General features: G+C 34.7%; 4 protein-coding genes across 4 annotated transcripts; all 4 read left to right on the forward strand.

The window, feature by feature from the left end:
• Window positions 1-4,228: 4,228 nt before the first annotated feature.
• Window positions 4,229-4,936, forward strand: LOC110700827. Its single transcript, XM_021878413.1, has one exon. It carries the CDS (start codon window positions 4,229-4,231, stop codon window positions 4,934-4,936), a length of 708 nt encoding a protein of 235 aa, XP_021734105.1.
• Window positions 4,937-8,754: 3,818 nt separating this feature from the next.
• On the forward strand, window positions 8,755-15,428 carry LOC110700239 (MLO-like protein 1). Its single transcript, XM_021877743.1, has 14 exons — window positions 8,755-9,170; window positions 9,288-9,345; window positions 9,836-10,044; window positions 10,917-11,033; window positions 11,142-11,202; window positions 11,535-11,629; window positions 12,169-12,243; window positions 12,380-12,468; window positions 12,553-12,602; window positions 13,518-13,558; window positions 14,038-14,247; window positions 14,363-14,430; window positions 14,526-14,586; window positions 14,729-15,428. The coding sequence occupies exons 1-14, from the start codon at window positions 9,042-9,044 to the stop codon at window positions 14,948-14,950; spliced, it is 1,485 nt and encodes a 494-aa protein (XP_021733435.1). The 5' UTR covers window positions 8,755-9,041; the 3' UTR covers window positions 14,951-15,428.
• Window positions 15,429-15,824: 396 nt separating this feature from the next.
• On the forward strand, window positions 15,825-20,278 carry LOC110700240 (adenine DNA glycosylase-like). The gene is made up of 7 exons (XM_021877744.1): window positions 15,825-16,570; window positions 17,476-17,535; window positions 17,749-17,868; window positions 17,947-18,044; window positions 18,903-19,438; window positions 19,532-19,638; window positions 20,023-20,278. The coding sequence occupies exons 1-7, from the start codon at window positions 16,166-16,168 to the stop codon at window positions 20,110-20,112; spliced, it is 1,416 nt and encodes a 471-aa protein (XP_021733436.1). The 5' UTR covers window positions 15,825-16,165; the 3' UTR covers window positions 20,113-20,278.
• Window positions 20,279-20,539: 261 nt separating this feature from the next.
• LOC110700241 lies at window positions 20,540-22,481 on the forward strand. Its single transcript, XM_021877746.1, has 6 exons — window positions 20,540-20,793; window positions 20,910-21,006; window positions 21,560-21,635; window positions 21,726-21,913; window positions 22,022-22,094; window positions 22,222-22,481. The coding sequence occupies exons 1-6, from the start codon at window positions 20,765-20,767 to the stop codon at window positions 22,374-22,376; spliced, it is 618 nt and encodes a 205-aa protein (XP_021733438.1). The 5' UTR covers window positions 20,540-20,764; the 3' UTR covers window positions 22,377-22,481.
• The last annotated feature ends 500 nt before the right edge of the window (window positions 22,482-22,981 follow it).

Consider the following 22,981-nt stretch of genomic DNA (forward strand, 5'->3'; position numbering starts at 1 on the left):
AGTAACTCAAAAATTTATATAAAGAAGAAGAAAACTTTAAAGATTGAAGGGAAATGAGGTAAAGAGGAGAGGGAAAATGTTAAATTGAGAAGAAAACTGAAGAGAGAGAGAAATAATAGAGCTAAGGAAGAAGAAGAAAGAGAATTAAGATATAAGAAAGAAAAAAAAACGTATTTTCACTTGAACGTACTATATGTTCTCATTTAATGGTGTTGCAGCTAGCTTGGCTGCGCTAGAATGCAGCCAAGAACTTGCATTTTTTGGATGCTATAAATATGTGAGGTATTGGGCTACTTGTCAAAAAGAAAACGAAACTACATAATGAGTGAGACCACGCAAGTTTTGGATCAAGTTGGACCATGGACCCGTGGTGGCAATTCGGTGACTTTTATATAAAACGGATGTTCAGTAATTTTACTGAACATCCGTTATAAAGTGACAATAAAATGTGCAAAAGTTACATTAAAACGCACAAAAGTTACTCTAACAAAAGTGACACTAAATTTGACAAAAGTGACACTAGATTTAGTGTCACTTTTACGTATTTATATTAACTTTTTAAAATTTGTACTTTTAAATAAAAGTAATGATTAGAAACCCAGAACACAAGATGTGCATAAACTTAAGGAAATTTTGACTTTTGCTACCTATCAAACACATCAATTTTATTTTTGCTACCTATGAAAACTTTTATTTTATTTTACTACCTAACATATGCTCTTTTTTTAACTTTTTCTACCAGTTAACGGAATTCGTTAGGGTTCCGTTAAGTTTATTTTAAAAATAAATAATAATAAAATTAATATTAAAATTTAAAAAATTAAAAAAAAAACCCAAATGCCCAGCCCAGCCCTCCCGTTAGCCACTCAGCCACCCTCCCCCTGCCGGCGACCGGCACCCAAAGCTGCGGCCGGCGCCGGCAACCCTCTTCCACACCCTTTCCCCACCAACGCAACCCAGCCCCCTCCCTTTTCCCCTTCTTGTTGCCCCGACCCCAACCACCACACCGAAACCACAAACGCCACACACCAATCTCTCTCCTCTGTCCTCTCGGCGTTTCTCCGGCGAACCCACAATCGCCACTCCGGTTTCGAGCTCGGTTCTTCTTCAACCTCAGAAACAATTGTCCCCTACCCCCTCTCCCCCACCTACCCCTTTCCACCACACGCACCACCAGCACCACTACCCCCCCCGACACACAGCCACACCCACCACACCCAGCCACACCCACCACACGCACCACCTTCAGCACCACGCGCACCATCACACACGCACAACCACACCCACAACCAGCCCACCACTACCCAAAATTTTTTTAAAAAAATTATAATAAATTGATGGAAAAGGGTAAACATACCTTATGATCTTCAACTTTTGGTTTATATGGTTAAATTCGACCATGAAAACCCTAGATCTGGAGTTTTCATGGTCAAATTCGACCTAAAAAACCATTAATTGGTCGAATCCGATCTAAAACCGTGGGGGTGGGTGGCGCCGAACTTCGAAAACCGAGGAGAGAGAATGAGATGGGAGGAACGGAGGAGGGAGGCGGAGATTAGAGAGAAAGATGAGAGAGGCGGTGATGAGAAAGAAAGAGAACGGAGGAGGGAGGAGGGAGGAGATGAGAGAGAAAGAGAAGGTTGGGTGTTTTTTTTTTGGCTGACGGGGAGGCATTTAGGGTGGCTAAGGCGGGAGGGGTGGCCGGAAGGTGGTAATGAGGGTGGCAGGATCTCAATAACGAAATTATTAACGGATTCCGTGATCAGGTAGCAAAATTTAAAAAACGGGATTTGATAGGTAGTAAAATAAAATAAAACTTTTCCCACGTAGCAAAAATGAATTTCATGTGTTTCAGAGGTAGCAAAAGTCAAAATTTCCTAAACTTAATACTACCTCTGTTGCATATTATGTGCAACGATTAGACATTTTTTCTCTCTACTTTATGTCAAATCGTTGCAAATAATATGTAACGGAGGTAGTATTAAGATGAAGTTTACTTTTTCAAAAAATTAAAGATGTGGTATGTTCATATAAATAGCTTTAGTATTAGTCTTTTAATTATCACATTTTCCACACATGTGTAATGATATTTGAAATTTATGGCAAATAAATACAAGTAGTCACAACAACATTATTAGGGTTCGTTTGGTATTATTGTAGTTTTTTTGTTTTTTGGTTTTTTGTTTGTCAAAATCATACTTCCTCCGTTTTTTTTACTTGACCCGCTTTGACTTTTATACTATTCATCACATCTCCTTTGACAGTCTTTTGTGAATGATATGTAAAAAAAAATATATTCATGTGGGGTCTTTTTGAATTCGTCTCAGTAAGTACTATCGTTATATACAACTTTTATTTTTACTTATGGAGAATTAAAGTTATTAATCCCTAAAGTTTTGCATTGGCAAGCGTGATAAAAGAAACAGGTCAAATAAAAAAGAACAGAGGAAGTATGATATATGTCTTATAATGAATTAAAAATTAATCAAACTTATTAAAATCTTGATAATTTTGAAAATTGACAATATAAAAGTGAAAATATATTTTACTTGTTTCCGGTTTCTAATATTGTTAATTGGTACAAAAAAATGTCAAACAAGCTCTAATTATAATTTTGCTGCTGCTTCATTCCACCCTTTTATTTCCCTACTCACTTGATCACTTCCCACGAATCCCACCTGACAGCATCACTCTTAAGAGTCCTAAGTCCTAACCACGTTCGACACCACAAACCTTTTAACAGAAAGTCACACAATTGGAGAGTGAGGGATAGCTCAAGTAGTTAGAGCTTCCCTTCCATCTCCAAGAAATTTTGGTATCGATTCTCACTCTTGCTCTTTTTAAGAACAATAATGTAGGTAGATTCACTTTCAAATCTTGAACATACTTCTAGAACATTAACCAACTATTCCATACGCTAAATGATATCCTTACACGATGTAATACTTTGAACGCATAGATATATGTTGCGAAATTGTAATAGCTGTCAACTTGTCATTGTTGTATATTTTTTTTTTTTTTTTTTTTTTTTTGACAAAGGATACAAAACATTGTTGTATACTTGTTGCCTTGGTGGTAGTCATTTGTCAAAGTAACAATGTAATGTAATGTGACTAATGTCCTCCATATATTGTTTCTTGTTAAATTTGTTATTGATTCCAAATTCCAAAATCTATTGCAATTTAACATCCCCTTCAAATGACATCTGTTTTAACAAAAGTCATACTGATTGAAAGTTATGGTTGCCAAGTCATGTTTCAAGAAATTTTAAGCTATAAACGACCTCAATTTTACATTAAATAGATAATTATAGCCAATCGCAATTGCCCATGAAGCTACGTTTTCTACAATGATGTCTACTCTTTCTTTTTTTTTTTCTTTTTTTGGACGGAAATGATGTCTACATACACAAGCGTATCATCTACGTTCTACCGACAATTATTTTAATATAAGCATAATTGCATTAGTCTCATACGTTTATAAAGTATTTTTTAACTTTTATTTTACATATATAAACCGTGTAAAAGAAAAATTATATAAACTGTGTAAAAGGAAAATATATTCATTAGTGAAAACTAAAAAGTCATACGACATTTATAAAAATAAAAAAAAAATTTAACCAGCACATAATATATTGAATCAAATACAAAATACCCTTCAAATAAATTATGACAAATGCACACTATGATAAATATAATCATTCGGTCTATCTAAAGTATTGATGACAGCTCAGATGATGAGTCATCAGGGTATTAATTTTCTGATATAACAGAATTAGTTACAACTAACTCTGATATAAAAGCTTGTATTGATAACAGATTGTTTTTATTCAATTCAATACAACTTCTCTTCTTTTCTCTCTGAAATTCTCTCTCTATTTTCTCTCTCTATTTCTTGAGTTTTACTGTAAACATCAACATGGTATCAGAGCAGGAAGAATGTGATCTTCAATTTTGCGTCTGTTTGCAGTGAAATTAGTAAGTTTGAATCAATTTTTCCGCAAATTCTTACTCTAAGTAATTTGCTTGTTTCAATTTGATCAATCAGTAGATCAAATTTTCTGAAATCTGAAGTTTCTGTTTCAATCAGAAATATAATTCAATTGTTTGAAGTTTCGATCCAAATTTCTGCAGATTAGATCATAATCTTGAGAATTTGATCGAATTTTTTTTTTCTGGTTTGATTGAATCAATCAATCGATCTGATATTTCTACTAGACCTGATTAAAATGGCTAGTAGTTCAATTCCGATTACATCTGATCCTACTTCACCATATTATATAAATCCTTCTGAAAATACTGCTTTACCGATTGTTTCTGAGAAGTTTTCTGGAGAAGCTTTTGGCGAATGGAAAAGGAGCATGATGATTGCATTGGCAACGAAGAACAAATTAGGATTTGTGGATGGAAGTTTACCTAAACCAGATGAGACAAATCCTAATTGTGCAGCATGGAAGCGATGTGATGCAATCATAATTTCTTACATCTTGAGATCGTTAGAAAATTCAATTGCTAGAAGTGTCCTGTTCTTGAATACATCACAAGAAATCTGGAAGGATCTTGATGAAAGATTTTCACAAACTTCAGGACCTCAACTGTATACATTGCAGCAATCGTTAGCAGACTTAAAACAAGGACCAGAAACTTCAATCACTGAGTTCTTTACACAGTTGAAGGCTATTTGGGATCAGATAAATCAAATGAATCCTTTGCTTACTTGTAGCAGTTCAGGTTGTACTTGTATTCAAGTGTTCTTGAAACAACAACAAGAAGGAAGGCTGGTACAACTCTTGATGAAGTTAGACAGTAAATTTACTGCTGTGAGAACCAATATTTTGATGATGCAGCCATTACCGAGTATGTCTATGTCATATAAGTTGTTGATACAAGAAGAAAAACAAAGGCAGGCAAGTAATGCTGAAGAAGAAAATAATTGAGCAGTGGTGTTTGCAGCAGATTACAGGAAGAGTTACAAGAATCATTATCAAGGTTCCAAGGTGCCTGTAAGATTCTGGGGAGAGTGTTTGCTCACAACAACACATGTGATAAATAGGATGCCTCTGAGTTCTGTAAATTTCAGCTCAGCTTATGAACTGTTACATGGTAAGAAACCAGATTTATCACATTTAAAAGTCTTTGGTTGTTTAAGCTATGTGTCTACTTTGAAAACTGGAAGATCAAAGTTTGATGCTAGATCTTCTCCTTGCATATTTTTGGGTTACCCACTTGACCAGAAAGCCTATAGAATGTATGATTTGGAAAGTAAAAGAATAATTGTTTCAAGAGATGTTACATTTTATGAAAGGCATTTACCTTTTCATTATGAATCTCAAACAAAAACTGCAAATCCTCCTATTTTCTTGCCTGTAAACACTTCTTTTGATTCAGACACAGATTTTATTATACCAGAACCATTTGCTTTCCAAACAGAACCAAACACAATACCAAACACAGAACCAAACACAGGCCCAAATATACCCATAAACACTTTAAAAAGACCAGCTACAAATCTCAGACAGTCAGATAGACCCAGGAAGAGGCCCAGTTATCTGGATGGATATATTTGTTCAGCTGAATTTGCAACTGAACACTGGTGTAATATTGTGACTTTTGAGGTTCTTCCTACTTCAATGAAGGCTTTGATAAATCAGAATGTGCAGATTACAGAACCAGTGAGTTATTTAGAGGCTTTACAACATGAAGGTTGGGTGGAGGCAATGAAAAAGGAGCTGGATGCTTTAACTAGTAATGAAACGTGGGAGGTAGTGAATTTACCCAGGGACAAGAAACCAATTGGTTGTAAGTGGGTGTTTAAAGTCAAGTTAAAAGCAGATGGCAGTGTTGAGAGACTGAAAGCAAGGTTGGTTGCTCAGGGGTTTACACAAAAATATGGGATTGATTATCTGGAAACTTTCTCACCAGTGGTTAAAATGGCTACTGTGAGGTGTCTTCTGGCTATAGCAGCAAGCAAAGGGTGGACATTGTACCAGCTGGACGTCAATAATGCATTTTTGCATGGGGACCTTACAGAAGAAGTTTATATGAAGGTTCCTCAAGGTGTTGCAAACCCAGATAATCTAGTATGCAAGCTGAAAAAATCTTTATATGGACTTAAGCAAGCATTTAGGCAATGGTTTGCAAAATTGAATACAGAGTTGCAGAAAATGGGCTTTGAGCAATCTAAGAATGATTACTCTTTGTTCATTAAAAGGGTGAGAGAACATGTTATTATTGCTGTGATTTATGTTGATGATATAATAGTAACTGGATCTGATGAATCAGAAATCAAGAGCTTCAAGGATCATTTACATGATGTTTTCAGCATCAAGGATCTGGGAGTGTTGAATTATTTTTTGGGAATAGAAGTTTCTCACCTGCAGCATGGGATTGTGATGAGTCAGAAGAAATTTACAAAAGAGTTGCTTGAAGAATGTAATATGGATGTGTCTAAGATAGCTAAAACTCCATTGTCTGTAAGCTTGAAGTTGTCAGCAGATGAAGGTGATTTGTATCCTGACCCAAAGCATTATAGGAAGATAGTTGGCAAACTGAATTTCTTGTCACACACAAGACCTGATCTCTCCTATTCAGTTCAAACTCTGAGTCAGTTCATGCAACAACCAAGGCAGTCTCATGTCAAAGCATTAAATCATGTGCTAAGATATATAGCTCATACAATTGGACAAGGTATATTGTTACATGCTTCTGATCAGTTAACTCTGACAGCTTTTTCAGATTCAGACCGAGCAGCATGTCCAAATACAAAAAGGTCTGTAACTGGATATGTCCTGTTACTTGGAAAGTCACCAGTTTCTTGGAAGTCTAAAAAACAACCAACTGTTTCAAAGAGTTCAAGTGAGGCAGAATATAGAGCAATGGCAGCAACAACATCAGAGACTACTTGGTTAGTGAGACTTCTTACAGAAATGGGATTAACAAATTTGAAGCCTGTTGCATTACACTGTGATAATCAGAGTGCAATTCATATAGGGAAGAACCCTGTATTTCATGAACGCACTAAACACATTGAAATAGACTGCCACTTCACTCGAGACAAAGTTTTGGAAGGGCTAATCGTTTTCACTTATACCCCAACAGCAGAACAGCTAGCAGACATAATGACTAAGGCACTGGGTTCTTTACAACCCAACAATCTGAAGTCCAAGCTAGGAATGTATCCAGCTACAGTCCCTAGCTTGAGGGGGGATATTGATGACAGCTCAGATGATGAGTCAGCAGGGTATTAATTTTCTGATATAACAGAATTAGTTACAACTAACTCTGATATAAAAGCTTGTATTGATAACAGATTGTTTTTATTCAATTCAATACAACTTCTCTTCTTTTCTCTCTGAAATTCTCTCTCTATTTTCTCTCTCTATTTCTTGAGTTTTATTGTAAACATCAACATAAAGAATATATATAGAGAAATAGCAATCCATGTCGATATATTTAAGCTACTTCTTGGGTAAATGTTGATAGATTCACATTTGAAATTTAGTTTCTATTCACATTTTACAATTAAGAGTCTTTAAATTATTTCTAATAAGAAAAATATAGTCAGATGAAATCTTGTTTACTTTGATTGATGAGGACTTTATGATATTAAAGTTTTTAATACATTTGTGATTTGGGATATTAACTATCTAAAATACTATGTGTATACAAAAATGTCAAAAAATGGTGTATTAGGAAAATATTATGTAAAGCAAAAATATAAATAAAAATTAGATTTTTTTTTAAAAGTGTTTCACCTAGCTCACTCTTTGAGTTAATCCGGATCCGATGATCAGTTTTTGGTGGTTAATTTCCAATCCCCTCCCAATTGTTGTTGAAGAGGATATAGAGGGCTCGTTTGGTTGAATGTAGGAATTGCAAATTCCTTGGAAAATTGATTTCCCATGAAATTGAACTTCCTAGAAAATTCTAAAAAGTGTTTGGTTAACTAAGGGAAGTAGAAATTCCAATGGGAAGTTCTACTTACCTAGGCCCCCCTAGGTAATTAACTTCCTCCATTTTGTGGGAAGTGGAAATTCATAGGAATTTCTACTTCCCATGAATTTGTCAACCAAACAAATTCAAAGGGTTGTTTGTTTGACATAAAAAATACATGGGAAGTGAGACTTCCTAGGAATTGCAATTTTAGTGTGTTGTTGGCTGACAATAATTTGGTGAAATGGGGGAAGTGGAACTTCCTAGGAATTTTGAGTTCCCACAAAATGTAGGAACTTACTTACCTAAACACCCCTAGGTAAGTGGAAATTCCCATGGAAGTTACTTCACTCATTGTTAACCAAACAATTTTATAAAATTCCCATGAATTTGATGGTAGGAATTTAATTCCCATAAATTTATAATTCATGGGAAGTTCTAATTCCCAAGTGAACCAAACAACACCAAAGAATTTCAATTCTTAGGATTTTCAACTTTCCATGTTTTTATTTGTCAACCAAACAACCCCAAAAGTATCGAATATGAGTCCTCCTTACCAAGTGCAGTCTCATTCATCACTGCATCAACATCCAATTGATATGAGATGAATAGACTAATAAGGTGACAATTAAATCCGGATCAATGGACAACAGTTTAAACACATGAACCTCATTAATATTTTCGGAAACAAGACAATTAAGACAGCAACTTCTGAGGCCCATATAGCATTAGTCCCAATCACTTTTTCATTTTGTCCATTTTTCTCTTTTTGGCAGTTGTTCTTCAAATTCCCATCATTTTTTAGTTGTAAACTCAAAAGTCTCCATATTAATTAATTATAATACTTGCAATAATTACTTCATATAATCTGTATTTTTCTCTAATAATTATAATTATAATTGCTTTGTTAATTCCATAATCACCGCCATCTAAAACAAAATATAAAATCCAGTTGTATGTTTATTCCGCGTTTGGTTGATTCATTTGACCCCACCAAAATCACATACTTCCATCCAACGGAAACAAATCTCCTGTGATTTTCAGACCCAAACAGGGTATTACAAATACAAAGTTTTGAGGAGAGAGAAAGTGAAGGAAGAGTGAGTGAAAATGGCGAATGCAGAAGAAACTGAAGAAATGAGTTTGGAGTTTACACCAACTTGGGTTGTTGCTGTTGTTTGTTTCATTATTATCGCCATTTCTCTTCTTGTTGAACGATGTATTCATTATGGTGGAAAGGTAAATTTTCCCCAATTTATTTTTTTTATGTTTATTTTTATTGATTCCCAGATTATGTTTGATAGTGTTGATGCTTTGATTGATTTTTAAATTTTGATGGTGGGGTTTGATTTACAGTTATTGAAGAAGAAAAATCAGAAGCCCCTTTTTGAGGCATTGCAGAAACTTAAAGAAGGTAGAAATTTGATCTTTTTTTTTTTGGGTTAAAGTTATCAACTTTTAAGGTTGTTCTTTTTGTTTTGTGGGGTTTTGAAATGAAGAATTATTGTGTTTGTTTTTTTCTTTGATGGGTTTGTTTTGATTCTAAATAATTGGGTTTTTTGAAAATAGATACTGTAATTAATTTGAAGTTTGTGTTAATGAGTTATTGTCTTTTCATTATTTGCCATTTTCAACTTTATATCTTATCAGGATTAGTAACTGATGTCAATTGTTTTAAAAAGTTGGGATTTTATGTTGGAATTTTCGGTTTTCGAATATGGATAGGGGAATATTTATAGCTTTATGTTGGTAACTAAGGTGTTTTTTTGCCTTTTTATTCATGTGTTTCCAGAATTAGTTACTAATGTTTATTCATTTTAGGAAAATGAATGTTTTTCTTTGTTAAATTGTGGGTTTTGAAAATTGGGTGTAAATCTGATGAGGTTGTGTGGAATGGATGACAGAATTGATGCTTTTGGGGTTTATATCCCTAATGCTGACAGTATTGCAAGGGGCAATCTCTAAAATGTGTATTCCTGAGAAATATGTCAGGAATATGCTTCCTTGCAGTCTTAAAGACAAAGAGGCACCGGCGGTGGTTGAGCACTTAGGCAGGCTCCGGCGGCTTCTGTCTGAAGCGGCCGTATCTCAGTCTGCATATTGTGCCAGCAAGGTAATGTTAATTCTAAATGCTGTATTTCACATTATACTAGTGTATCGCTGTTCTCTTGGATTTTTGTTCGTGGGTTCATTGTTGAGATGTAATCTTTAGCTTTTATTTGTATATTAATTGTTTCTGTTTGCATTATTGATTCTATATTGTTTGTTATTGAACCCACAATTTATGCCATGATCTGTGGTTAACATTCCATGTTGTTGACTATTATTCTTCATAGGAGTCAAACTTATGCCAATTTATTGGTTACATACTACATAGTGGTTGATGTTTGGTGATATTTTATTGTTCTTTGAAAATTATTGCCATTTTATATAATTGTTAATTGTCAAGAAGCAAGTGGCCTTTAAATGATTTTTCCTGTCTGTTTGTATTTCTTGTCATTATATTTCGTGTCATTTAAGTCTTTAAGGGTGAAGTTTAGTTTCCCTGGAGTAGGATTTGGATCTTCTGCTTTCTTATTATTTTTTTTCAAATTGGTTGGAAAGCCACGATTAATAAGTTTTTCTGCAATCAATGCAAATGACTGAGATTGGTTGACATGAATTTTAAGTTCACGTTGGTCTGGAGGTCAGTTGTTTTTGGTAAAGGAGGATCTCAAAGTCTATATTCTAACAGAATCCAATTCCTGCAATGTGACTTATACTGAAACACCAATGCATGAAGCCGAAATTTAGCTTTTTTTTTTTTTTTTTTTTTTTTTTTTTTTTTTTTTTTTGCATTGTGACAATTGAGAATATTTTTCAGTTAGTTCACTAATTACTAGTAACTTATATATGTTCTTACTGCTAAAAGCATTTGGTGACCTGGATGTCTCCGGCTCTCTGCCCTCGAGAGTATTACTTATCATTTGTTACCTTTGTTTGCAGCACAAAGTTCCCTTTTTATCCGTTGAAGGGCTTCATCATTTGCATATCTTCATCTTTGTTTTGGCAGTCGTTCATGTCACTTTCTCTGTCTTGACCGTCGTTTTTGGGGGAGCAAGAGTATGTATTTAGTCTTATTTATGCTCTTTTACTGCTGTTCAGTCATTGTGATGTTCTTTCATGCTGTCAAGTGGTTTGATTTTTGCTGATGTATATTCTATGTGACAGATACGGCAATGGAAGCATTGGGAAGATGCTATTGCAAAGGAGAATTATGATACAGACCAGGGTACGAAGTAGCATAAATAATATTTCTTGCTGTTTTCTTGTTACTTGGCATTATGTCGCTCTTCCCTTTTGACTTAACAAAAAAAAAAAAAAAAAAGACAGAAAAGAGAAGAAACGAGGGCCACTCTTGTAGGATATAATGCAATTTTAAGCTGTTTGGAAGGCACATTGGGTGGTCACTTTTCTTGTTAACTGTATTTGGAGTAACTCCTGCGAAAGTTATGTAGTGATTTTTTTGTTAGGAAGAAAAATAATGTATGGAAGTATTTGAAGCATTTGTGTACCATACTACCATGTTCATTGATCTGAACTGTTGACCATTCTTTTGTGCAGCTTTGAAACCTGCAGTCACCCATGTCCATGACCATGCATTCATACGTGATCATTTTGTGGGTGTTGGTGAAAAATCTTCTATCTTGCGGTGGATGGTAAGCACGTTTTGTTTTCATTGCATGATGGGTGCTCAAATTAAATGTTAAGTATAGACAATGCTCAATATTATTTCACTAAAATTTAAGTGTTACGAAGTATCTTTTAAGGCTTTTTGCCATGTAGGATGTGTTCTTTGATTTAAAAATTTTAAATTCTTAAATTTAATATATGGAATAAATTACCCCGTTATTCTCTCTAGTCACTGCAATATTCGTTAGCTGTAGATATTTACAGCTGCATTTAAAGTTAAAACACTTATGGTTACTGCGTGACATTCTGAATGAGAGACAATGGATTTTTGCTATTTACTAGATGCATGTTAATCTCTGGAAAGCCATCTATCAATCTAAGTTGAGTTATCAGTTTCTGCTTGCGTTTGTAAACTTTTATTGTCAGTTGTTGCAAGATCTTGACTTATTCTAGCTATGAATACCATTATGAGCTATAACTTTCTTGTATAATTGAAGCCTTATCAACTCAGAATTACTACTTTATTGTCTAGAGAATGATTGGAATTGTATTGGTTATTTTTCAGCATTCTTTCATCAAGCAGTTTTATGGAGCAGTGACAAAAGCAGATTACCTGACATTGCGCATGGGTTTCATTATGGTACGCTTTTCTTACGTGTTTAATTGCATTTTCTGCATGTTGATGTACTTATTTTACAGTTTTGTTTCTAGCATGTATTTTATGATCACAATATACCTATCATGTGCTGACTAGATTAGTAATGATTTTATTTCAGACACATTGCAGAGGAAATCGCAAATTTAATTTTCACAAGTACATGATTCGTGCACTGGAAGATGATTTTAAGCGGGTTGTTGGTATAAGGCAAGTGGTATATCTCATGTAGAATGTCAAAATTTTGGCAGCTTTTTAGAACTCTGGACTGAGATTCTGATTTGTGTGATGCAGCTGGTATCTTTGGGTATTTGTGATCATCTTCTTGTTGCTGAATGTCAACGGTATGAGTTTTAGTATTCTACCCTAAGCATCTTTTTGTTTATAATGTATGGGAGTTTTTTTTTTTTTGGTTATGTACAGTATAATATTTGCTACCTTTTCCAGTTCTTTCTTTCAAAAATATATATCAGTTAATCAGCTTATCTTTGGCATTTATTCATGTACTAGATTTTGCTTTCATTTCTTCCATAATTTTCGTTATTTCGTTGAAAATTTAGTCGCACAAAGTAATCGCTGACATAGTTGCAGCTTAAGTGTTTACTGCTTTAAGGTTTGACTATTCAATTTAAAATGCTTGCTGTTAGTGTTTTTGACAACAATAGCATTATAAACATTGGCTTCTGAGGAATTTTAGTCATTATGTTGTGTGGGATAATATTTCTGTTCAACAAAATCATGCTAATTTGCTTGATATTGTGCTAGATAGCACCCCTCCCCTGTTTACCTAATAGTTCAACGGTTCAATCGTTTTGGAGTTGATTTTCTGCCTTATAGTCAATTTGGTTGTTGTAATCACAGTTCACCGTGTTCAAATTGTTTTGTTATCATTGTCCCTTGGATTTATTTTCGCTGTTTTACTTTTATCAATATGTTTATTCTAGACTAGTAGAGATGTAGAGGCATAGAGCCATTATCATTATTTTTACTTCTGCAAACCTTACTACTACCTTTGTTTCTTATTTTCTTGAGAGTTGACAACTTGACAATTTCGACTATTAATCAAGCTTGGCTTAAATTATGTTGCTTTCTCTAATTTCACCTTAAGAAAACAAAGAAAAAGAATACATGAAACACCAGCCCACTCCTTGTTCTCATAATCATCATTATTTATTCTAAACTCTAGTATTGATTTATTGATCTCCGGATTTTTGTTTATTTTTTTAATCTTATGTCTGTACTATTGTACTTCTTTGCAGGTTGGCATACATATTTCTGGATAGCATTTATTCCGTTCATTGTAAGTTTCACACTCCTTTTAGGGAACATCTCAACCTTATACATCTGGAAATAAAATAGGGTGATCTAGTTTCACTTTTCTTTTTTCCTCAAGTCTTTTAAAACAATTTTCTACATCTTTTATGTGTTTTGATCTTCCTTAGTTCCTTCTGATAGTTTTTTATTCTTGTGCTGTAAAGTGGCACCCTTTTTTTTTTTTTGTTACATTGACCAGTTTCAGTTCATTTTGTATGAGACCTCTTTTCACCTCTTAATTTTTTCAACGATCGAGTTACTTGCCAATAGATTTTCTTTCAGACAAACCTATAAGTCTGAGTGCACTGACTTTTCTGTTGTATCGTTTTTGACTGCGCATTGATATATTGTAAAGTCTTGCTTAGGAACCTTGTCTGAAAACCAAAGCGATTTTGGTCTTGCTGCTATAATATAATGTAGCCTTTTTCTTTATAAACCTTATCTCTGGTTTTGAATTGTTTTCAGCTTCTCCTTGCCGTGGGAACAAAACTGGAGCATGTTATAACTGAGCTTGCTCATGAAGTTGCTGAAAAACACGTCGCCATAGAAGGGGACCTTGTGGTAAAGCCTTCTGATGAACATTTCTGGTTCAGCCGACCTCAGATTACCCTATTCCTTATCCACTTCATACTATTCCAAAACGCATTTGAGATAGCATATTTCTTTTGGATATGGGTGAGCTGCTGTTTCAAGTCTTTTTGGTTCTTGAAATTACTAACTGCCTTTTTGGTTTATATATTAACTTTAAAATTTTCTCTTTCGCTGTCCCCTCTGTCCTCAAAAATTGCAGGTGCAATATGGTTTCGACTCCTGTATTATGGGACAAGTGCGGTATATTGTACCAAGGCTCATCATTGGGTAAATACTTGCTTCATTTCTGCTCAAATTCTTGTCATAATCTAGACATCTTATGTTCCTCATCATGTTATTTTTTTTTTTCCAATTCTTTGCAGCGTTATCATCCAAGTTCTGTGTAGTTACAGCACTCTACCTCTCTACGCAATTGTTACCCAGGTATATTAATTTTGTGCAAAATTTTGCTCCCACTTGTCTTATATGAAGCTCTTCCTTCTGAAATCTGCTAGTGTTGCAAATATGTCACATAGTTTTACCTATTAAACATATTTTTTTTGGTATCTTTTGTAATATTATGAAGATGGGAAGCAACTTTAAGAAGGCAATATTCGATGAACATGTACAAGCCGGTATTCTTGGATGGCGTGAGAAAGTAAAGAAGAAGAAAGGTTTGAAAGGGTCGGTTAATGGCTCCACAACAGGCGAGACATCTACTGATGAGGGTTCTGCAACGAGAATTCAGATGGCAAGACTTATCCAGAAGGGCAAGGAAGGGAATGAGATTCAACCAAGTAGCACATAAGGAAATACTGTACTGGTTGGTACTCATTTTAAAGAAAGCAGTATAAACCATTGGTTGGAGTGAGTAGCGAAAAATTTAACCTTGTGCATTGCAAGTTTTGAGATGTGGTTTGGCGAAAACCTTTGATCTTTGGAAATGAAGGGGTCATTTTGATGTGTTTTATAGGCGGTAGGAAGTACATTTAGAACAATATTGGTATACGTATTACTGCAATTTTGTTTTCCATGATCTTGGATGATCGTAGGGTACACAGGTCCGTCATGTAAGACTGAGACTGTAAGTGTATAACCATATCATCTAGCCAATTATTTAGAGTATCATGACTTGAATTATGTATTAGTATATTGCTTAATGCGTACAGCTATAGCAACTTTGTATTAGGAGATACTGTGTACATTAATCTTATACAATTACTGTTGTATTTTTTTCTTTGGCAAAAACGATTATTGTTGTTAGTAAACAAGACTCTTTTTATTTACAGTGTTTATGTTCCTGATTTTTAGCATACCTAAGTTTACTTTGTTTTGCTGCGTTTTCTAGTTTGGCAAGCCCTTGCAATGAATAATCTTTCTTGCTTCTGTTTAAAGACAGTGTAAATGTGACACTTTCTGCAATTCATCAGTGATGTACTGATGTTGCATAGAACTATAGAAGTGAGTAAATCAAAACATTAATTTGTACTCAAAATTATGCTAATATAACTAACTACACCATTACCATATAACATTATAAAACATAAAAACATCAAGTATATAACTAACTCCTAATAATACAACTATATAAGTAGCATTTACTTATCCGCAATAAAGAGATGAGTAGTTATTTCAAATTTGCTTATTACTATCAAGTACATATAGAGCGATATTTGTTTGATGTAGAGTGAGCCGCAAAGGTAATGATGTAGACGAGTTTCAATCCAACAAGTTTTGAATACCAACGCAAATATTTTAAGATACTCCCTAATTTACATTCACAAAGTTACTACCAATGGACATTATGAATTGTGATTAATGATTTACTCAAATAAAATCTTATTAATACAACCAATTCCATTTATAAACCCTTTCCACATTCTTTCTCCACTAAAACTCCACTATTGTAGCTCTCTTCTCCATTTTTGGGCGGGAAACCAAGAACCTCCTTTCAACTTCAAAAATTATTCCCCTAATTTCTCTCTCCTTCTTTCCTCAATTCATTCCTTCAATACCCATTTCCATGTCCAAAACCCCCACCAGAAGAACCCTAAAAAATGGCTCAATTTCCTCAACAAAATCCTCTGAAATCACCTCCATCAAGAGGAAACGAGTTGTCAAGCCGAAGAATACTTCAAACAATAAAGGGCAAAGTGAAATTGAAGATATTGAGGATTTATTGAAGTTTAATGAGGAAGAAATTGCAGAAATTAGGGTTTCTTTGTTGGAATGGTATGATAAAAATAAGAGGGATTTGCCTTGGAGGAGATTGAAAGATGATGATGATGGAAAAGAGATAAAGGCATATGGGGTTTGGGTTTCGGAAGTGATGCTGCAACAAACTAGGGTTGCTACTGTCATTGATTATTTTAATCGTTGGATGTTGAAATGGCCCACCCTTTATCATCTTTCTCTTGCTTCTCTTGAGGTTGTTCTTCTTAATCCTCTGCTTTTCTTATCATATTTGTAGTTTTTATTAATTTTAGTTTGTGTGTATTGCTAGAAAACATTACTCGTTTAGTCTTGTGTACTATTTTTAGATGTGTGGGAAAAGTTGGAATTTTTTTTTGAAGTAACAATGTAGTATGATTGATTATTTAAATGTCATGTGATTCTTGTCAGTTAAATTGAGCAACTAAGAGAGTGGAGAATGACTTGATCATTGTAGTGGGTTTTAAAGTAAATTCTTGTTATATCGTTATTATGAAGAGTTGAGACAGTGTGACAATTATTTTGCGATTAAAGGAGGTGCCTTTAACGAGTTTTGGATATTGGGTAATGAGGAAAGTAGATGCATTTTTCTGGAAGAGATGGAAATTTATGGGGGTCATATGGTCTAGTTATAAAGTTTGAGTCTTGGATGCTGAGATGAACTGGGGATTCAATCTATGTCATGCTGTTTGCTGATGTTATGTAACCTATTTGACCTTGTTTATTTTGAAGTGGGTTTGCTTGTGAGTTGTGATTTATCTCTATAACTCTATAAGCCAGTTGAACTATTTTGACTGAGTTGCAAACCTCTGGAGTTGCTCCGATTAAATGTAAGAGAGGGGCAAGTACTTGTCTTTGTGGCATTATAAATTTTAGCTATCTTGATATTGCATGGACATCCATGTTTAATTCTCAAGTTGCAAATTAATGCGTGTTTGCATCATAATTTGACAGACGAAACTTTAGTGAAATTGCTGTATATAATTTGAGATTTGGATCATTGTCCATCAATGATCTTGTTCTGATCCAAGTAACATAACAATTCGTTGACAAGCTTGCAATTTTGCACAAGGTTGGTATATGTCCTCATTGGTGAATTTAAATAGTAATACTTCTTTGCAGGAGGTGAATGAAATGTGGGCAGGTTTGGGATATTACCGACGAGCAAGGTATTTGTTAGAGGTAAGCACTAAGCACATAACCTCTGCTTTCTTTCTTTTGTATTCATTTATATTTCTTTCTCTTTGTGGGTTTGTTGTTCATGTAATTTCTCAAATATTGATGGGATTTCTTTGGTTTTTCAAGCAATACCTTTAATTGGTTTCAGTATAATGACTTATATTGACGGAAGAGGGCCTGCATGATAGGCAGCTGACTCCTTTTACTTGCCTATAGGGGGCAAAAAAGATTATTGAAGAAGGTGGGAATTTTCCCAGAACAGTCTCTTCTCTAAAGAAAGTCCCTGGCATTGGAGAATATACAGCGGGTGCCATTGCCTCTATTGCATTCAATGAGGTGGGACTTACATATAATTGAGTGTTTATGTTTTCTTATAAATCTAATCTGTCTGACTGCTTGAGCTCACTATTTTAGGCTGTGCCTGTCGTAGATGGAAATGTGGTTAGGGTGCTCGCTAGACTGAAGGCTATATCTGCAAATCCAAAAGACTCGGTGACTGTAAAGAAATTTTGGTGAGTATTTATGTGCAACCCTTTTTTGTTGACAAATGTTTTCTTCAAATCATTTTCTGGTAATTGGAAAGTGGTAAAGCAGAGTGGATTAATGTCTGTGCTCATGCAATACTAGAGGTTTCTGCAACTGTGTTCAACACTTTTTGGTTATATGTGACTTAGGTGTACTGAAAGTTCTCATCATGATTGTTTGTGCTCTATCATATCCAAGGGTGAACTACATGACAAATGGACCCTGATTTTGTAGCTCACTAGGTTGAGTATCTCATCTCATCCTTCAACTTATTGTCCAATCAGGACTGTTTAAGATGTTTTGTGATGATTATATGCATATGAGATGATTATATTTATAGCTCAAACATAGTTTAGCCATAATCTAATGTTAGTTTTCCACTGTTACTCATTGATCCAAGTATGTGAATGTTTCAGGGGTATATAGTGTCACACTTGGAATTTGCCCTTTACTAGCTACCACTGAGGCGTAAAGATCCATTTTTTTTAGTATTAAATAAAAATTCTTAAAAAAGTAATGGACTGAAATAAATGGCTCATTGAACTGAGTATGTGTCTTTTTCTTAAGTAGGAGACTGGGGAGTTGTTTTAGCCTTTCAGGCAGGAACTCTATTACATTCCTTTTTGTTAGTGCAGGGGTAAACTTGTGTACACTTGACTCCCTACCCTGCAGTGGGCAGGAGTCCAACCTTCTTTAGGGCATTGGGATGATGTTAATGCTGAAGTAAAATGTTAAAAATTGATAATTATGGATTAGGAAATTTGAAATAAAGGGAATATTATAAGGTGTTCTTGGCATTCTGTGATCTTAATATTACTTCAGTTGCTGACACGAGTCTTTGTCAGGAGTTTAGCAGGCCAACTAGTAGATCCTCATAGACCTGGAGAATTTAACCAGGCACTTATGGAGCTTGGTGCTACAATATGCACACCAACAAGCCCAAGCTGTTCTGAATGTCCCATTTCAGCTCAATGCCATGCATTAACACTATCTCGGCAGGGTGGTTCAGTTACCGATTATCCACTGAAAGTTGTTAAGGCTAAGCAGAGAAATGAATTCTCTGCCGTATGTGTTTTGGAGGTGACAAAATCCCATAGTCTGCTAGAAAACAACCAGAAATCTAGACACTGCCTTCTTGTAAAGAGGCCTGATGGAGGCTTGCTAGCTGGCCTTTGGGAGTTTCCATCTGTGCTACTGGGACAGGAATCTGAAACAGCGATTAGAAGGAAAGCAATTGATAAGTTCTTAAAAACATCATTCAATCTTGATGCAAAGAAAACTTGCAAAGTGCTTTTAAGAGAGGAAGTTGGAGAGTACGTCCACATATTCTCTCACATACGGCTGAAGATGTATGTTGAATACTTGGTCATACATCTAAAAGGTATGATTCGTTTCTTCTTCCTGCTCTTTACTATCCCATCACCTGACTGCTTTGACTATTATTTTTAAAAGTTTTGATTCCGTGTTATTGAAGGTGGGCTGAAACTCCTGCAAAGTGTGCCTGATGAAGGAAATATGATCTGGAAATATGCTGACAGCAAGGAACTTTCAAGCATGGGTCTGACATCTGGTGTTAGGAAGGTATTGCTTTGCCCTCTTTGTTCTTAATCTCCTTTGTTTTAAATATTCAAAAAAACTGCAGTTAGAAAAGAATATCTGTACTAAAAAAAAGATTGCTTTTCTTCTTCGCTGAGTGAACTTGTAGTTGAACTTGTTGCTGGCATAAAATAGTCTGAAGTGTTATTTTTCCTCGTCTTTGTTTGGTCTATTTGGGTCTGTTGAATAAATATAACACATCAAGTCATCTTACCAAAGTACTTTAAAATTTGGGGTTGTTTGTAAATAAAAGGTGGGATTAATTAAAGAAGTTGGGTTAAACTTGGGTTAAATCGTCAGTTCTCTTACTTTCTTCACACCAACACTAGACACCTAGTTATGATTGACCTTTTTCTTTCACTGCTGCAGGTTTACACCATGGTTCAGCAATTCAAAGAAAACAGCTTGACTGCTGTAACTCAAGATACTAAACAAACAAAATCGAGAAAGCAAAGATGATTAAATTGTACATGTATGCCTTTGCTGGCATGGAACAATACTTTCTGATTTTTTTTTTTTTTGTAAATTTGGTATTGGCAATGGGTCAATATATTATTCTTCGCTCAGAAGATATGTATTTCAAGATTTCCAACAAAGATATGGAGTACTGAGTATATTTTTTCAACACTTCTAATCATTCATTAATGCACATTAAGCTGGAAAATAGCGCCTTCTGCTAGAGGCAATTTTTTTTAAGATGCAGTTTGCACGTGGAAATCAGGTGTATGCAAAGGCCTAACAGAACAAAAAGAAATGGACCTAAGAATTTGGCCTTCACAGGTTAGGAACTCTTTGTGGGGTCTATTTCTAGCCTCAAAGGAGAGATTATAACAGACAAAATAAGAAAGAGAAAATAATCTGATTTAAATTTCAGTGGCATATATATTTTCCAAAATTCTGTGGATATTGTCTCCTTCGGCTCTGCCCCTCCATACATTCTGCATTCAGTTGATACAGAAACTCTTTTTTTTCCTTTTTTCTTTGTCATAAGACTAAGAATACAGTTCAGTGATTTTAACTGAATATCGAAAAATTTTATGTGACTGATAATTAATAAGAGCAACTTATTGGATTAATTAACTGCTGCACTCAAGAGAAAACTTAAGTGCAGATGGCATTAGCGCCTGTTGGAGTATCAAGGTTCTGTAAATTCCTTAATTTGCCCACGTTTTTATCCAGTGGTAGTCTCTTAGCTGCTCCCTTTCGTTCTCTTTTGATGTACTAAGGTTTATATTCTACATATGACGATACTGCAGGATATCTTTGTTTAAAGCTGCCTCTTTAGACATTAATGGAAGCAACTGGGTTTCAAGTGGTTGCTCGATAGCTCCTCCATCAGCTGATGCTACCAGGGTATGCGTTCCCTTTTCAGTTGACTCTTGTTGTTTCCTGCAGAAATTAACTTGTATTCTTGCCCTTTTATGCTTTTTAGAGGACTACTTCTGTGATTTTTCTTGTTTTCTACTTATCAGTTTAATATGCTATAGATTGTTTCATCTGTATGAGTATTAGATTTAACTGACACATTTGTAATCTGTGTTCCAGCTGATTTATGTCTTGTTATCTTCACCTGATTTTGCCTATTATGACTTTTTTTTATTTTTTAGAACTATTTTTTTGCTGAATTTTACTGATCAAGTCTGATTTCTACAAACTAGTTATCATATAATGACACCGATTTCTTTACTTTAAAAAAGATGTCATCTTAGCTCCAAGCTTTAATATCATCCTTTTTGAGTTTCCAAAATGTAGACTCTTATTTTATATCAATCATTCGTAAACAAGACTAAAACATTTGGAATTTGGATGGCTTTTTGAAATTAATCTAAACATGAAATTGATCTTCTTGTGTTGCAATAAACCATTCTTAAATATGCAAGTCACTGACCTATTACAGCTGGTTTAGCTTGTGGTTCTCAAATCAGCTACTCAACGTAAACACATTGCTTGTTCAGCCGTTCAAGAATCATCCACTCCTACTGGTAATCAATTTCTCTTCCTGAACCTCGCTCAAACCAGCCAACCTTTTCTTGGCGCTTTGATTGACAAAAAGTTATGTTTATTTTCCTTAGTTTCTGCTGAGGCAAAGGAAGAAAAGGCAGAAGCGAAACCAGCAGCTGCCAAGCCAAAAGCTGCAGCAAAAGCTCCTGCTAAGAAATTGCCTGAATTGATGGAGGAAGATGTTATTCCTGATCTCAGATCAGCACTTGAAGCTCAAGATGATATAACAGATCTCGAACTAGCCTATAAGGACACTACAGTTAGTCTTCTGCATCCTATGCATGATTGCATTCATAATTGATAGCAAAGCTTACAAAATTTAAGAACTAAATCACCCCTATTTGATTTCTTGATGTAAAATGAGCAGTTAGAAGGTTCATTTCAGCAAAATGGCATAGCCTACTCATTCTGGGCCTTTTTTCCTGATGGAGCACTAACAGGTAGTTTACTGTCTTCAGCTTTCTTCAATTCTCATTTTCATTTGCGTGCAGCATATATAGGTATGATGCAATGTAACAAAGGAAGTAAATGCTATATTTCTTGCTTAATAACTCTTTTTTTGAACAGGTCCAAAGGGATTTGCACTTTCCTCGTATGGCTCGGAAGTGAGCACTGTGGAACCATTTCTTATCGACGAGAAGAAGATCACCTCAAAACATGTAGTGTTCTGGGTTTTGAAGCGACTGGCTGCACAAGGCATCATTCCAGTGTGGGAACTATAAGTTGCTTATCAATGAATGTTGTTCAATCTATAAAATCCAAATTTATAATTTATCTTGTATAAGATCCTTTGTTAATAATATACCAAGTGCAAAAAATTATTGTTCACGTTTTGCTTACAACTTGATTCATTACTCAAAATTAACCATTTTGGATCACTATGACTGTACAAGCAATCAGCCAAAAGCTAAAGGTGGTTTCCCTAATAATTTGCCTCGTAGCATTTTCATATTTTACTTAATTAAACCGTATTAAGTTTTAGTTTAGTAGGATTGATGATACAGAAAAATGATGAGATCTAAAATAATTTTGTGAGAGTAAAGTTGTGATTTTCATGGACATTTGTAGTATGGACTACGGAGTGATTTTTAACCATCCAGGTAAACTTGAATGTAAAGAATGTCGATAATGTACTCTCACACTCGACTTGTACTTTAGTGCTTTGTTCGTTTATTTTAATTGTAATGTTGAAATTTTATACTTGACAAAGCGCATTTTAAAAAGTCAAACTGTTCAAAGTTTCAATTGGTCTTGTATGGACCCGGTCTACAATAAATTATTGTAGACCCAAAATTTGACACTTTCAAATAATATAATCACATTCTGG

Source organism: Chenopodium quinoa, unplaced genomic scaffold (assembly GCF_001683475.1).
Source record: "Chenopodium quinoa cultivar QQ74 unplaced genomic scaffold, ASM168347v1, whole genome shotgun sequence".
Taxonomy (NCBI): domain Eukaryota; kingdom Viridiplantae; phylum Streptophyta; class Magnoliopsida; order Caryophyllales; family Amaranthaceae; genus Chenopodium; species Chenopodium quinoa.